The sequence below is a fragment of the Bos indicus x Bos taurus genome, chromosome 11 (genome assembly GCF_003369695.1).
Source record: "Bos indicus x Bos taurus breed Angus x Brahman F1 hybrid chromosome 11, Bos_hybrid_MaternalHap_v2.0, whole genome shotgun sequence".
Classification (NCBI taxonomy): Eukaryota; Metazoa; Chordata; class Mammalia; order Artiodactyla; family Bovidae; genus Bos; species Bos indicus x Bos taurus.
Window position 1 is genome coordinate 63,340,971 of NC_040086.1, and position 16,790 is coordinate 63,357,760.

The 16,790-nt window shown below is 46.7% G+C and overlaps 1 protein-coding gene and 1 non-coding gene across 5 annotated transcripts in view; both read right to left on the minus strand.

The window, feature by feature from the left end:
- Nucleotides 1-304: 304 nt before the first annotated feature.
- SPRED2 (sprouty related EVH1 domain containing 2) overlaps nt 305-16,790 on the minus strand; it is a 126,778-nt gene continuing 110,292 nt past the window's right edge. For all 4 annotated transcript variants that reach the window (XM_027555643.1, XM_027555645.1, XM_027555644.1 and 1 more), the window contains 2 exons: nt 5,824-5,973; nt 305-3,628 (listed from right to left, as the gene is read on the minus strand). In XM_027555643.1, coding sequence (XP_027411444.1) covers nt 2,963-3,628; nt 5,824-5,973 — 816 coding nt within the window. In that variant the 3' untranslated portion in view covers nt 305-2,962. The remainder of the gene's footprint in view (nt 3,629-5,823; nt 5,974-16,790) is intronic.
- TRNAV-UAC lies at nt 12,851-12,923 on the minus strand. The gene has a single exon. It is a non-coding gene; the product is annotated as a tRNA-Val (tRNA).

Here is a 16,790-nt window from a genome sequence, read left to right on the forward strand (position 1 = left end):
AGGAAGTACAGCTGTTCCCTCTGAGGAGCACGCGTGGGGGAAGCCAGGCGAGGAGGAGGGGTGTTCCCCGGGTGGTGACATACAGCATTCTTTTCACTTGAGGCATCTGAGCCCGAGGAGCTGCTGTCTCCCCTGGGGAATATGACATAACCAGAGGCGGGAAGGGCCTCACAAAAACAGACCGGTGTCCACACATCCTTCTCCAAAGGAAGCCCCTTCCCATCCTGTGTGCGAGAGCTCCCACGTCCGCAGAGACTCAAATGCCACCCTGTCTCCAGCCAGAGAAACAGCCCAAAGCCAGCGATCTGATAGGATGTGTTTATATTTACATGGTACATTTTAAAGCAATGGCTACATTGGTCATACATATTAGAAACCATAAAAAAAAGTTAAGAACTAAAATGTACATCATACACTTGTATATATATTTTTTTACACAGAGGTAAAAAGGCTTATTATAAAAAAATCAATACAACGGGGTTTTCAGTATACAGGTAAAGAATGAATTATGCTTCAGGCACTTTAATTTGTTAATGTGAGCAAATAGCTTCATAGTTGGGGTCAGGGGAAGCTTCCAAACAGAAAATCTTTTGGTTAATGTTTTGTTACCACAGATACAAAAATAAAATCTGAATAATTTCTCTCAGATGATTGACATTAAGTATGGCAAAGCGGACTGGGAAAATACTACACTGTTTGGCTGCAGTGTGGCAATTAGAGAGACATATTTACATAAAGTGTCCCCACGGCTGTCCTTGTGCCCTTAACCGCTGCCTTCTTCACAAACCAAAAAGGATGCGCGGCCTAAGATTCACCAGCGTTAACTCTTCAAAGGGGTGGAAAAGGACAAGGGGCGAAGGAAGATAGAAACAGATGATGGCTAGACAGACGTGGCAAACAAGAAGTGGCCAGAACAGGTGTGTTCTTATTGAAATAAATAGGGACACTTGAACTGAGGTCTAACAGAACATACATTAGTGTTGTGCTTTGTAGAGAGGAGACCTTGAGAAAGACCCTGAGGAGATGCCTCAGGATGGGGGTTGAGGTGGGGGAGAAGATGGTCTCTCAACAGCATCTGGAGGCTGGCCGAAGGTTTTCTAGATGTTCTCCAAGCTGGGAAGTGGTTCTTGTCTTGCACCACCAGATTAATAGATCTCTGCCCCTTTCCCAGACCGGAAGACCCAAACCAGTCACTCCAACAAACGAAAACACCTACCAAACAAACTCATAAGCACACTGGGTATTTACATGGATAATCTGAGGAAGAAATGCAGAGCACTCTCAGGTAAGCTGAGAATGTTCCCATGAAGGTAAGCGTGGCCAGCACTTTCCCAATATGATTGGCAGACTGGGAAAAAAGTCCCTTTCCTTGGAGACTGATGTCCTGTGTGCAGTAGAGAAGGGATGGTTGAGGGCGGGGAGTGGGGAGAGAGGAATGAGGCTGTGCGCTCAGCTGGCAGCAGCCACAGGAAGATCACGGCGGGAAGAACAGCCGGTGCAGACGAGCCTGTCCCCTGTGCTCTCCACGGTGTTCTGATTGTACAATGCGAGGTATAGGTAACCACTCTTCACTTTTTTTTTTCTCTTTCTGCAGTAAGATTTGGCTATTCCTTGCACTATATTAGAAAAATACTCTTTTCTAGCTAATTAGAAGCCTCCTACGTGGCAAGGCGACAGGTGGACCCAGGCTGCTGAACTAACCATCCGAGCAGTCAAAGTGGCAAGTCTGGGTTTGGGGTTGCAGGAGAAAGACACTTAGGCATTTGGAAGGATTTTTTATATATGGCCTTGTTTTTTCCCAAGTATAAATGAAGAATTTGGTGACGTGAAATTGAGTCCAAAATGAAAACAAAATGACAAACCCAAGAACAGAATGCAACCCACCACTCTTCAAATTGATGACATTTAAAATCCCCCAGTTAATAGAAAATAGCCACTGGGGGGAAAGAAAGCTCCTTTAAAGTTTTACTTACCACAATCTTAGTGTTTCTTAACCGGACCATGTTCGGGAGAACACTGGTTTGTTTGAAAGAGACTATTTGGTTTGCAAAACAATGAGCAAAATTTCTTACTTCATTAGCATTTTCTTCTGGTATTGCTAAATTTTTACAAGTGGTGGTGACATAATTTTAAAAAGATCTACTACTTTAGGGTCAGTGGGGAGGCTCAGAGAAACCTGAAATCCCCTTTCTAGCCCTGGTCTGAGAGGATACAATGCAGTTTAAAGGATTTTCCTGATTCTCACAAGATTCTGAAGTTAAGGCTCAATTCTCAGTCATTTTAGGAGTGAATGTTTTGCATCAGTGAGTAACTGACAGATTTTTGGGGTGTTGGTCGAGAGAGACAAGATGATGGGCTCTAGACAGAAACTGCAGCTTACATGGGAAGTTTGGCTTTAGAAACGTTAAAGCGATCTCGTTTTGTGGTAGAATTTTGTTAACTAGATCACCTCCTATACATAGAAACTGACTGCAGGTTCAAAAATACATCTGGTAGGGTTTCACCATTCCGACAATCCATTACCACAGGAACTTGAGGAAGCAAGCTCGTTAGCAACAGGCAAGCTAGAACCAAGAGGAAGATGGCCTTTGGAGCTCTTGGGAAAAAAAACGACAAAACCCACCAAAAAAATCAGCAGTTCCTGCTGCAGGCGCCTTGAAACTGGACAAGGTGGGCAGAAAGGACATGAAATCAACACCTGTATGAGATAGTTAGCTTGATTACAGATTGTTAATAATACAGGAGCGTCTAGGCAGAGGGTCCTTTCCTTAGAACACTGTGCGCGCGTGCCTGGGTGTGGCCGATGCAGAGTGGGCGGCGGGGGTGCTGCAGAGTCCACCAGGCAGGCTCCCCAGGCTGGAAAGGCGCCTTGGGTACCTGGGAGCGGGGGGAGAGATGAGAAGATGTAGAAGACGAGTCCCCTTGGGGCTGTGGACGGGAGAGGGTTGGGAGGGAAACCGAGTCACACGGCCGCTTTGTGCTTCCCTCCGCAGCACCTGCACATCACTCCGCAGTGGTAGCAGGCTCGCAGAGGCAGGTAACAGCACATACAGGGGGCCAAGAAAGACAAGGCAATAAGAGCCATCCACCGGAGGCAAAACTTCTCGTCGCTGGTATCGCACGAGCACGGGTCTGTATAGTCCCCCTCGGGGTCCGACATACAGTGATAGAGCATGCTGTCTGCACACCACATACAGCTCACCCGGCGGATGCAAGTTCTCACGGAGTCGGGGGCGTCCTGACAGTGGCCCCTCCGGTTCTCTTCGTGGTTGAACATGTCCCGGCAGTACTCGCACCGGGAGCGCTCCCCGTCCTCTTTCCGCCTCCGGGACTTGCCCCGGGAGGGCTGGGTCTTGATCACGCTGCCCCCACGCCCTTTGGGGTCCTCGCCGAGGCCAAAGTCTGACGAGTCCACGTAAGGGTAGTTGTAATCGTGCTTGGGCACCTCGCCCTTGGCGAAGCGCACGTAGGAGTCCGCGTCCTCCGTGTGGTCCAGGTATTTGCCCCTCACCGGGGCGTGCCGGTAATCCTCGTAGCCGGTCATCCAGATCTTCTCCCGGGGGTTGATGCGCACGATCTCCTCGTCGTCGTCCGGGAAGCTCACCTGGCGGTAGGGTCTTGGCATCGGCTGCCCCAGGAAAAAGGAGACGTTACTTTATCGCAGCAGCTAAACAAACCAATCTTCAAATAATGCATCCTTCACCTTGGCAAAGGGCAATTCTTGAAGAAACAGACCCATCCTGTACTTAACAGCTTGCGGGCCAAAGATGTATTTCAAATTGTCTCAATCCCTTCCTGGGTCAGGAAATCATGTTAATGGGTCGAGACCGGCATTTCCCCCCTTTCTGTTGCAGTTTTGCCATAGATGTGGGTAGGTATACACACTGTGAGAATAAAGTTTGAAATTCCAGAAGCTGAACATGCCCAGATCAAAAGCAGACCTGAGATGTCCCTAGAATATGCTTATCTCCCTTCTTGTGACCTCCCATCACTAAGGTGATGGTGACTGGCACCATGATTTCTAACAGCTTAGTTTCACCTGTTTTTGTCGGCCATCCTCTCTCAAGACTTTTTTTTTCCCCAGAGAAGCAGAAGATCTCTGGAGTGCATTGACCATTATGAGGTAAGTACATTTGTTATCTGTGTGTACTTAACAACTGCATACTAGTCCATGATATAGAATGTGTATCTCACTGTGGGTCATGTTCAAAAAAGCAAAAGTGGATACCAGGGACTATGAAGGCTCATAGGTGCCTTGTAATCTGGTTGGGGAGATAAGATGCTCAAATACACAGAAGGTAAGAGTACAAGTTCCAGAGGCCAATAGTGTTTGAATCCTGCCAGGATCTCACAGGTGGTGAGTGGCAGAGTGGAATCTGAACCTGGGATGGCTGGACCCAGAGCCACACTGTCTAGACTTCAAACCTAACCTGCATTCTCCCTTAGGATGAAATTGTTATCCCTGTGGTTGGCCTCCTACAGTTTGCATCAGTGCCTTGTCCAGAGTGGCAGGTGCTGAATACAGTTATTGAGTGGATCCAGGTAAGCCTGCCTTGCACAGGGCATCCCAGTTGTGGCAGACAATGACACTGCCCACCTTAGAAGCCCTCTGAGCATGAAGGCTTTTTAAGGAGTGAGAAGCATGGCTTTGACTGGAATTCAGACTATAGAATTTACTAGCAAGTCACTAAGCCTCAGACTTCGCTTCCCTGATGATCAAACTGCATAGGGCTATTGTGAGAACAAAGAGAAAGAATCTAAACGGTGTAAGCGCAGGCTGTGTCACACAGGATGCACATGATAACTGTTGCCAATATTGTCATTATAGTATTATCCTAGAATTTAGCACACACTAATTAAATTTACCCATCACTTCCCACCAGACTGTGAGCTCCTTGAGGGCAAGGGCCACGTCTCACAGGCTTTGTCCTAATTCCTGCCAGATTCTTGACGTCAGAGTTTCCCCAGCTTTGGAAAATACAATCCTGCAGTATTTCAAAACAAAGTTTGGGAGCTGACACAGTCTTTGCTATTAATTTATTTCGAAAGAGAGTCAAAAAGTCAATTCCCATCTATTGCTACCATACTGTGATTTTAAAAAGAACATTTTCATGCCAAAATATTAGGAAGCACACACCCAATAAAACAATTTTGAAAAAAAGAGTCATTATAAATCTAGCTTTATGTTATAAAACCTCAGTGCCTCGTGCTTTTTCTCTTTTCAAAGCACACTGGTGGCCACATCACCCACATGGGCACCAGTCCACGCCCCACAGTTTGCGAACTTGTTCCAAAAAACAGCCGCTGGGTAAATATTTGTTATATTACTGAATTCCAGCTACAGCTCCCCAAGGAAGCTGGAGCCTGCAGCCCATGATGCCAGGCCTTCGGCCCAAACATAGAGTATTCTGTGGTACCAATCGTGGTTCTGTGCTTTCATACCCTTTGGACAGAGGAATGCAGGAGGCAGGGTAGCATCCTGGGTGAGCAGAGTCTGCCATCTAAATCTTGTTCCACCAGGGACCCTCTCCCTAAGTCTCAGCCTCCTCATCTATCAACTGGGGATGCAGAAGACCTGCTTCTGGGTAATTTGTGAGGATTAAAGGAGATAAATCACATGAAGGGTTTGGCAAGGTGCCTGGCACACAGAAAACCCTTGAGTGAGGGTGAGTTGCCTGTACCACCTCCAATATGGGATGGGGGAACAGAGTAGGAGAACAGAAGAGGCCTCGGCTCGGGCATGCGGCTGAAGGGAGGGCAGGGCAGCTGTTTCAGATCAGGAGGTCACCCCTGTGACCTCCAAGGAACAGGATCCCCGCTCACCTGCTCGAGGTGATAGTGGTCCGTGGGGTATGGGTCGTGGAGGTGACCCAGGGTATAAACCTTCCGGTGCTCACAGGATGTGGGGGAGGAGATTGTGCGAGTAGGTTGTTCCCTCTTCTGAGACGAATTAGAAGAACTGTCTGTAGCTGTCTGTGTAGAAGGAGGTAACCATGAGTTAATTAAAAACAAAAACAAAAACCAAGTCCGCCCCAAAACTAACACACCGTCTACCCCCACTTGTGGCGTCTCGCTGGACTTCCCGAAATCTTGAGTTTATCCTGGCCGTGGGAGGCAGGAGGACCCCTGAAGGGCCTAGTTGTCTAAACACGACGGGCAGAGAAACCCAGCCACCAGCCCCTGGAAAGTTGCGTTTGTTTTCTTAACTGTGGGAGCAGCGACCGGCTCTGGGGCAGGGCTCACCACACCAGGCCACTCGTGGGTGCGTTCCGGTTTGATCAAGAATGGTCTCTCGTTAGTGGCCCTGGTTAAGGTCCTTGGGCAAGCAGAGGAAATGCAAACAAGCCAAAAATCAAACCCATATGTTTCTTTGTGGGGTTAAGCCCAGCCTGAGAAAGTCTCAGAGATAAGGATACCTGAGGGGTATCATGGGTACTGGCTTTCCAGGAAGAAATTTTGTAATCTTTGGCTTGGAGGCAAGCCTGAGGGTCACTGTCTCTGGAGGGTGAGAACAGAGCTGTTTTCCCAGTAGAGGTGACGAGTTCAGACTGGAGCCTCCATGAAGGTATCTTAGGAAGGTGATCATATACCAGAATAGACTGTGGCTGTGGGCAGAGCACGGGCCCCATTGTCTCCCAGAACACCTCGGGTGCTTCACACCCCCCAGGTGATCCCAGGTGTGATGGTCACTGTCCACAACCTTGGGGCCCAGCAGCCACATGCTCATAGAAGGCTCTGTCAAATGCAGCTGGGTCAACTGCCTTGAAAACCAGGGCCCCTGTGAATCCTATCCTCACTCCACTCCACCTTCTACTTCCTTAGAGTAATGGACCCTTCTTCTCCTTTTATTTTTTTCACAAATGAAAAGATTTTCCTTGATATCGAGGTGTCCTATTTCTGGTAAATATCTAGAAGCTCCTTAGTTGTTGCTTCTCATCCTTATATCCCCCTTACCCCATATGCTTATTTATATCCTTTTATTTTACTGTTTTTTGTTAGTGTCATCGATCCTTTCCAGGGCAAGGCAAGGTTAAAACAAATAGACTTATAAGAGTTATTCTCCTCCCCTCCACTACGTTCACTTACACAGTAATAAATGCTCAGGAAAATAGGAGTATAAGTGTTCAGGAAAAAGAAAAGACACTCAGGGACTTCTCTGGTGGTTCAGTGGTTAAGACTCTGTGCTTCCACTGCAAGGGGTGTGGGTTCGATCCCTGGTTGGGGAACTAAGATCCCACATGCTGTACAGTGTGGCCAAAAAAGAAAAGACACCCGTATTTCCACTGTGCAGCACAACTGACATTAATTTTTAAAGCTTGGTGGACATGTGCAGCATGCTTTTGGAAACCCAGCCCTCCTGGATTTTTAATTCTGTTTGGTTTGTGTGATGCGGGGGTGATGCCTATTTCCAATCCCACAATCCAGTGGCTAATTCAGATATGGACACACACTTCTCCCCTGAGGCAATCCAGAGAGACTTCTGATGGACAGGTCAGAAAAGATACTTGTCTCTACCTAGTTAAGAGCTAAGGGTCCTGTAAGCCTAGAATCCTGGTGAAGGTACAGGGAAAGAAAGAACCTGAGGATGGAGTGAAGCAAAAAACCAAGGGAAGAAGGATCCCACAGATACCACTTGAGCTTCTGGATCCAGCCAAGCCTGAATCCTGATCCACCCTAGGCTGTCCCATAGAGAGGAACCAATTCCCTTCGGTAATTTAACCCAGAATGCACTGGGTTCATCTGTTGGGTGCACTTTCTTTTTTGTCACTGCCGATCCCTTTTCTGGGGCAGCCTTCCACCTGCACCACATTCCTGGCCTCTCTCTTGTCCCTTTCAGTCCTCTCCACAGCAGGTAGAGTGGAACAGGGTGTTCAGAGCCTGCTACTTCTCTCCTCTGCCTCTTGGGAGCCACCCAACTGGCAAACAGCATGTGCTGGCAACCTTGCTTGGGACTGTATGGTCTCCTTGGAAGGTTGAGGGCCCACCCACTGTGGGGAGGGTATGGAGACCCAGCACATGAGTGCCTGGTAGGGCAGGTCTGTCTAATCTCAGGGTCCAGTCCTGGGATGTCCACTTCCTGCAGATGTAAGCTGGGACTCACATCATCAGTAATAAAGGGTCTCTTCACTTTTTTTCTCAATTGGTTTAGAACCCTGATAGGAAAGAGTTGCTACTTACCCCTCAAATCCCGGAAACTGAAAGAGACCAAACCGAGACACACAGAATTTTTACTTCCTTTCAAATTCAGGTCCGTCCTCTCTCACCCACCCTCTTTCCTTATGTGTTTGGAGGTACTGCTGCCCTCTTTAACACATGAGTGGTTGCAAGTTGACAGTACAACAAAGCATACAACCCTTCACAGTCTCACACTATGTGAAGGCTTATGATGCGCCAGGCACTGGCTACACGGGAGTCCACCAGTGCAGGTAAAATACTGTCTCCACGTCATACACAGGAACACAGACACCTGAAGAAATTCGGGATCCTGCCAAGTATGGCAAGCAACCACTGGCAGAGCGGGACTGAAACGCAGCCCCCGTCCGCCAAGCCCAGGGGGATCTCTGTGCAGCGCACTGCGGCTTATCAAGCCCAGGAGAGCCACCTGCTCTGTGTTCATCTTGTGAGCTTAACACAAGTACAACGCTTCCGAGTAAGATGACGTGCCCTGATTTATACAGACCCAGGTGGTAACGGGTGGTGTCTCAGAATACAAAGGTTTCTACAGATCTCAGTAAATACTTTCTGAATGAGTAGATAAGGGCCTTTCTGTATGATTCAAATCCAAGGGTTAAACTCTTATCCAATACCCACGTGACAGCCACATCTTAGGTTAGAAGCTACCTCAGCATTAAACACGGTAATACGCACTTGGCATTTAGTTCTCAGAAACCCAATTCACACATCACAGTCACCTCTGTGTTAGTCACCCGTTTATCTCAATCCACCCTGTTTTCTGTGACCTGTGTCCAGGTTAACAATGTATGGAAAGTCATTCTGAGAAATGAGGCATACCCAGTACTTCCTAGTCATCTTCAGCCAATCCGATGCCTCCTTCTGATGCTCCCAGCCTTCCTCCCCAGCCTGGACCAGCCTCTTCCCATTGCAGAATCAAGTGCAAAGTTTCCTGGACCATTTTCTGACAATTCAGAGAATGTGAGACTGAGAAAGGCCTTTCGACATCTCCTAATCTGATGACAAATCTCTACAGAGGAGCTGGGAGGCCAGAAGACTGAGGCGGACTATCGGTTCACTGCCTCGCTCGCCTGACTGCTCTGAGCTAAAGCATGCAGAAGAGGCTCCATCGGAAGCTGAGGCTTATTCCATATCTGTGATATCAGATAAATCTTGTCAAGAGGCAAGTGTCTACCAGCAAAAGGAATGTATTATTAGGCTATTTCCAAGAAAAGGCAAGAGGGAAAACCTTTCACCATACGCACCTCTGGACGAATGCCCCTGTTCTCTACTTGTGGAAAAAAGCAGCCACTGGACTGTGCACATACGCACCTCAACAAGCCAGATTCTAGAACATGCCTGCCACTTGTGCGCACAAGCTCATGACACCCACCCACCTACTAATCCGAGAGCTTCACCTTCAACCTGGAAATACTGGCTGCTGTTTTCAACTCGCCTTCCTGGTGGGGCGGGGGAAATCTCTGAATGCTGTAGGTGTGAGCTCAAGAACAAAAGCAGAGGTCCTCTGTGCTTTGGGACCTCAGCCTGCTTAGTGGGCTGGCTTTGGTGTAGGCTTCCTGAGTCAGAGCGGTGAGAAACAGCCTTTGATGTCACCCACTGTGAACACGGCCAGACACTGCCATGGGGTGCCACCTACTTGTGGGAGGTCCTGGGCAACATGAAAGTGTGAGCACAACCACTGCTACCTCCGTGTGTGCTGCCAGAAAACCTTGCCTCTGGGTCCGGGTGTGACTCCAGCTCAGGGTCAAAGCCTGCTATTAAAGATGTGTCCGATTAAGAGGCCTGTAACCTAATACGAAGCACCGAACAACAGAAATGCAAGGGAATGTCATAATGCTAAATATCATGGTCTCAATCCAGGCAGACTAGATTTGAATCAATTCTCTGCTAATTCTAAGTTGTCTGATTTTGGACAAGGTGACCTCTAACTCCAGTTTTCACATCTGTAAAATGGAGCTAAAATTGTCCTCAGGGTAACTGTAAAAACAAAATGAGATTAATCGTTTCCATTTTCTAAACAGTTACTACTGATTTTATAAAAAATCTGATCCTGTGATCCGGTCCCCTTGCTTAACTCCTTATAAAAGTTCAAGTGTTTTATCCAGTGATTCTCTGGGTTTTTCTAAGCAAATTCCTATCACCCACAAAAGACAGTCTGGTCTCCTTTCCAATATTTGTAACTGCTTGTTTATTGTATCTTTGCCAAGGTTTCCAGCATGATGTGGAAAAACAGAATGGCTCTTGCTGTCTTGAACTTGACTTTGATGGGACAACTTCTAACAATTCTCTATTGTATATAACGTTTCCAGATAACTGGAGTGGCTATAAAGTTCCAAAGTCTCTCTGTATTCGAGATTGCAAAATGTGTGTGCTCAGTCGTGTCCAACTCTTTGTGACCGTATGGACTGTAGCCCACCAGACCCCTCTGTCCATGGAATTCTCTTTTCAACCCAGGGGCCAAACCTGCATCTCCCTGCACTGGCAGGTGGATTCTTTATCGTTGAGCCACTGGGGAAGCCCAGATTGCTATGGATTGTCACCAGAATATACTGGATGTAATCAGATGGTTCTTCTATGTCTATTGAGACGATTATGGTCTTTCACCTTTGTTTCATTAATATAAGCTTTTTTAATATTAACCATCTTTGCATGCCTGGGATATATACTTTACTGGTCTTTTATTAAGTTTGTTTTACAAATATTTCATGTGATTTGGTAACATTTTATTTTAAAACTTTACATCTACATTCATAAGTGAGTTTGACTCTGGTTTTTCTCTACTTGAATTCTTCTTGCCCATTTTTACAGCAGGGTTATGCAAGTCCTGCAAACTGAGCTAGGCAGTGTTCCACTGTTTTCTATATTTTGGAGAGTTCTTTCTTTTTTTAAAATAATTGAAGTATAGATGAATTACAATATTGTGTTAGTTTCATGTGTACAGCAAAGTGATTCAGACACATATACATTTTGTCAGATTATTTTCCATTATAGGTTATCAAAAAATATTGACTATGGTTCCTTGTGCTACAAAGTACATCCTTCTCGCTTATCTATTTTATGTATGGGAGTTATGTTTTTAACCACCTAAATTTACTCCTCCTTTTAAGGGGTATACCTTTGACTACATTTTCAAATTTTTCTATGGTTATAGAAAAACATGTATTTTGAGTAGTAAGTTTTGCATGGCCTGGTTCTAAAGCCCTCTAACAAGGCAGTAATTCAAGACTTTAACAAGGAAACACAGGAGGCTGAGAAAAGAAAGGGAAGGGAGGTGGAAGCAAGAGTCAGAGGGTACAGACATGAAAGAGTGGGTGCCGGGAACCTCCACATAATAAAGAGAGATGCGACCAGCCTGACCAAATCCACACTGGTAGCAGGAACACTGGAAGGCTGGCAACCATTCATTTTCTTCTCCCTCTTGGGGATGGAGACAAATGGGATGAATGCCACCTCCAGAGAGGCAAGCACACAGGTCCAGCCACCTCATCCTCCCTGTGTCCTCAGAAGCACATGAGCTGTTGTGAACACACAGCGGGCGGAGCTGAGCCTGCTCCGAGCAGCTGCTTCTGGAGGGTGACAGGCCTACGTGTTTTGAATAAGGCACAGAAAATAAAGCGAAGGCACTGCTTAAGAAGCCAATCTGCGTCATCCAGGAATCATACAGAAACGTTAAGCAAAAATAGCACTTCTCGGAGAGAACTGGGGAACCTTGACTCCAGGCCAGGCGAGGACGTATGTCTCGGGATAGTTGTTGAAGCTCTGTGGGCCTCTGTCCTCGGGTATAAAGTAAGGAGTTGCCCTGGATGATCTCCAAGGTTTCTTTGAGCTCTAAAAATTGTATGTGTGATCCTTCTGCCTTCCTCCTCAGAACATTACAGAGGAGTTTGGCTAAGACTATTGCTTAGTTGATGAAGAGCCACAGGATGTGTGTCAATTGCTGCTGCTGCTGCTAAGTCACTTCAATCGTGTCCAACTCTGTGCGACCCCATAGACGGCAGCCCACCAAGCCTTGTCGTCCGTGGGATTCTCCAGGCAAGAACACTGGAGTGGGTTGCCATTTCCTCCTCCAATGCATGAAAGTGAAAAGTGAAAGTGAAGTCACTCAGTTGTGTCTGACTCTTAGTGACCCCATGGACTGCAGCCTGGTAGTCCTCCGTCCTACCAGGCTCCTCCGTCCATGGGATTTTCCAGGCAGGAGTACTGGAGTGGGTTGCCATTGCCTTCTACAGCTCAATAAAAAAACAAGAAGTCATCGCTACAGGGGAAAGAAAAGCTGCAGGACTGATTCAGATTAATAAAAGCAGGACTCTGCCTGGTCTTATAGGAGAAGGCAATGGCACCCCACTCCAGTACTCTTGCATGGAAAATCCCATGGACGGAGGAGCCTGGTGGGCTGCAGTCCATGGGGTCGCTAAGAGTCGTACACAGCTAAGCGACTTCACTTTGACTTTTCACTTTCATGCATTGGAGGAGGAAATGGCAACCCACTCCAGTGTTCTTGCCTGGAGAATCCCAGGGATGGGGGAGCCTGGTGGGCTTCCGTCTATGGGGTCACACAGAGTCGGACACGACTGAAGCCACTTAGCAGCAGCAGCAGCCCTGTCTTATAGATGATTTATTTATTTATTTTTTGGCCTCCTGGCTTGGGGGATCTTAGTTCCCTGACCAGGGATTGAACCTGGGCCCTCTGCAGTGTAAGCGCAGAATCCTAACCACTGGATCACCAGGGAATTCCAGATAGTTTGAATTTTTAAAGATGGCTAACTTGTAGTTCGGAGAAGGCAATGGCACCCCACTCCAGTACTCTTGCCTGGAAAATCCCATGGACAGAGGAGCCTGGTGGGCTTCAGTCCATGGGGTCGCTAATTGACTTTTCACTTTCATGCACTGGAGAAGGAAATGGCAACCCACTCCAGTGTTCTTGCCTGGAGAATCCCTGGGACGGGGGAGCTTGGTGGGCTGCCGTCTATGGGGTCGCACAGAGTCGGACACGACTGAAGTGACTTAACAGCAACTAGTAGTTATGACCCTAATTTGTGTTATTTTTATTGCAGCTTACCACCAAAATGTAGTTCAGCCACTGATGCCACCAAAGCAATATTCAGAATTCTTCCTATTGCAAGGGTTTCCATTTTATTTATACACATGAGCATTTGAAATTGAAAGTGTGAAAGTGTTAGTAGCTCAGCCGTGTGCAAACCTTTGCGACCCCTCATGGACTCTAGCCTGCCAGGCTCCTCTGTCCCTGGAATTCTCCAGGTAAGAATATTGGAGTGGGTAGCCATTCCCTTCTCCAGAGGGTCTTCCCAACCCAGGGACTGAACCCTGGTCTCCTGCATTGCAGGCAGATTCTTCACCGTCTCCACCTTGGATGGGGAGGTGGCACTGATCACATGGAACTCTGGGCAGCTATTGCCTCTCAGGAGACAGTAAAGTGGATGGATGCGGGTGTCAGGAGGCTGCTAGCTCAGGTGATCTGGGGTTGAACAAAGCAAGCCTTTCCACTCAGTAGCTATTAGAATGGCAGGCCTATCTATGGTCAATCCTTTTTCCCTCTGGTAAATAGAACGTCCCCCATTCTGTCAACAGGTCTTTGGGAACAGATAGCACTGGCTCACCTGTCCTCAGGGCTTACACTGGTTCCAGGTGTTCTCTTTCGAAGAGGCAAGTAGAGCAGGAAACTGAGCTAGCTAGCAGGCAGTGTGGGTCTGGGAGGGGCAGCTGGTGGGGGGAGAGGAGATGACTCTGTCCTACACTCTAAGACATTATCCCATCCAAGACCCAGAGGAAAAAGTGGGCATTTGTCAATTGTGAAACAAAACCAACAAAACCAAAATTCCCACACATTAAAAAAAAAAAAAGTTTTATGTTTCTAAATTTTGAAGTTAGGTAAAATATTGACATGAAAGGAAAGGACTCTCAAACCCACAGCTTAGTTTCACTGGCAGGGCTGTGAGCAGGAAGTGGGTTTTGGGTAACCTTGAGCATGTACTCTGCATGAATTAATAAAATGGAAATAGTAGTATATTACTATCCACAGCTTAAACAGATGAGATGGTACATGTGTAAGCAAAGAAAGACACAAGCTGGTGGGCTAGCAAAGTGCCTCTGCCCTTCCTGAGATTGGGAGCATTTCAAAGCTTTTGTTTGAGCCTTAGACATTTCAATGCTTTAATTTAGCCACTATAGGTATTACATGTTGAATAAAAGATCCTCCTCTTACTATGCAATGTGAGCTTGATAATTATTGGCATTCAGAAGATAAAGCAGCTCTCATCTGTCTTCTGAGAACTTCCATGCCATCCTATGCAGGGCTGGGTCTTAGCCAGCAGCATTTATGGGACGCTGTTCCCTGGTGTCAGTCACAAAGCATAGCTGTTTTTCCCCCCAACACATTTTTGCTTTTCTTAAGACACCACCATAGATTAGTTTTACTAGTTAAACTTTGTAGAATTAATTTACATTTTCAACCTATTTTCTCCTTTACTTATTCTCTCCCTACCCCACTCTATCCCAGTCCCTTAATTCCAAGGGTAGAAACAACAGTTTTGATCAACTGATTTTCTAAAATGAGACTGGGGCTCCCAGGAGGGCATAGCAGAGCCCCACATCGCACTGAAGAGCCAGCTGAGGTTTGGAGCCAACGCACTAGTTGCAAAGTCCATTTTAGGTGGCTTTTTGGCAATGATGAGAATATGGTATATTTAATACATGTGAAATCTACTGAAACTTATTGAATAAATATTTCCCTTTCTCAACGTTCTCTGAAAGGCAGCAAGCAGATCTGGGGTTTGCATTCTAGGTGAACAAAGGATGGAGCTGGGTACAAGTTGCTTCACCTCTTCAAGTCTTGGTAACTTTATCTGCAGAAATGGAAGTGTCAAAAATGTTTAGAATCCCAGCCTCTCCCCAGCCTCTGAACTCTGCCTAAGCAGGAGTCACATATCCCCTTTCCAGACTTCCCTGGTGGTACGGTGGATAGGAATCCGCCTGCCAATGCAGGAGACACAGGTTCTATCCCTGGTCTGGGAAAATGCCACATGTGGAGCAGCCAAGCCCATGCGCTGCACCTAGAGCCTGTGCTCTGCAACGAGAGAAGCTGGAGCACTACAAGGAAGAGGAGTCCCCCGAGGTGCGACCAGAGAAAGCCCAAGTGCAGCAATGAAGACCCAGTGCAAAGAGAAAAATTAAAAAAAATAAGTAACTAACCGTCCCCACCCCCACCGAAATCCCCTTAGAAAAACAGAAAACAAACCCCATTTAGTACAAAACTGGTAGATTTGCCTTTGGATTTCATGTGTGTTGGGGACGGATTAAATGGAAAACAAACTCGAGAAAAGGAAAGTTCTGTGGCATTCTGCACTCTTCTGCTTCTGTTAAGTAAAAGCTTGACATTTACAAAATTCCACAAATTTATTTTTTTCTACTTAATCAAGAATGAAAATAACCACTACTTGCAAAGACTCAAAAGCTCACCTAGGACCAAAAAAAAAAAAAAAAAAAAAACAACCCTGCTGCTTCACACTTTGGTTTCAACTAGTTCTAGTCATCGGAGAAGGCGATGGCACCCCACTCCAGTACTCTTGCCTGGAAAATCCCATGGACGGAGGAGCCTGGTAGGCTGCAGTACATGGGGTTGCTGAGGGTCGGACACGACTGAGCGACTTCACTTTCACGCGTTGGAGAAGGAAATGGCAACCCACTCCAGTGTTCTTGCCTGGAGAATCCCAGGGACGGGGGAGCCTGGTGGGCTGCCGTCTATGGGGTCACACAGAGTTGGACACAACTGAAGCGACTTAGCAGCAGCAGCAGTAGCAGTTCTAGTCATGCTTTAGAAACACCTGGGGTGGGCAGAAGGGGTTGGAGATGTCATTAGGAGCAAGTGCTCTGAAGAGCCAGAAAGTAATCAGATGCAGCTGGTAATAAACAGGATGTCACCAGTTCAAGCATAGGGCACAAGGAAGAACTACATTTTCCAGTCTCAGCAAACACGTGGCTAAAAGCTGATGATGCTGTAAAAGACATTTTTCCTACACGAAGGAGGACTGCCTACCTGAGAAATTAAAGGATGATGAGACAATGCAAATATAACCAGCCTTTCTTAACTGGGTTCTAGGAGAGAATTCCAACCCACACAAGATGCTGTGAATGACTCTTCCCAATGCCGCAAAGGACCGTACACAGTTAGTGCTATTCTGGGTGCACAGAAGAGAAGGTAATTCATTACAGATGATGGATGCTGTAAAGTGAGGAATCCCTATGGAGAAGGGCTGCCCAAATCCAGCAGCTATCCTGAGGTGAGAGAATAAACCGAAACCTTTTTTAGGGTATGCCTTCCTATTGCTATTCTGGGGACTTCGGGGCTGTAACACTTGCTCAGGCTTCAAGTCTGTCATATGGATGTGCCACATGGGGCACTGGTCACATATTTATTCTCTTATCTCTTCTCCCCTTTCCAACTTGGGTCCAAGAGAAACCTAAAACTTAACTCTTGTATAAGGATGATGTATAAAAAATAGGACAGCTGAAAAACCATAAATATAATTATTCAACAGAGGAAGATAAAAATGGTAGTGATGAATGGGAACGCTGAGGAG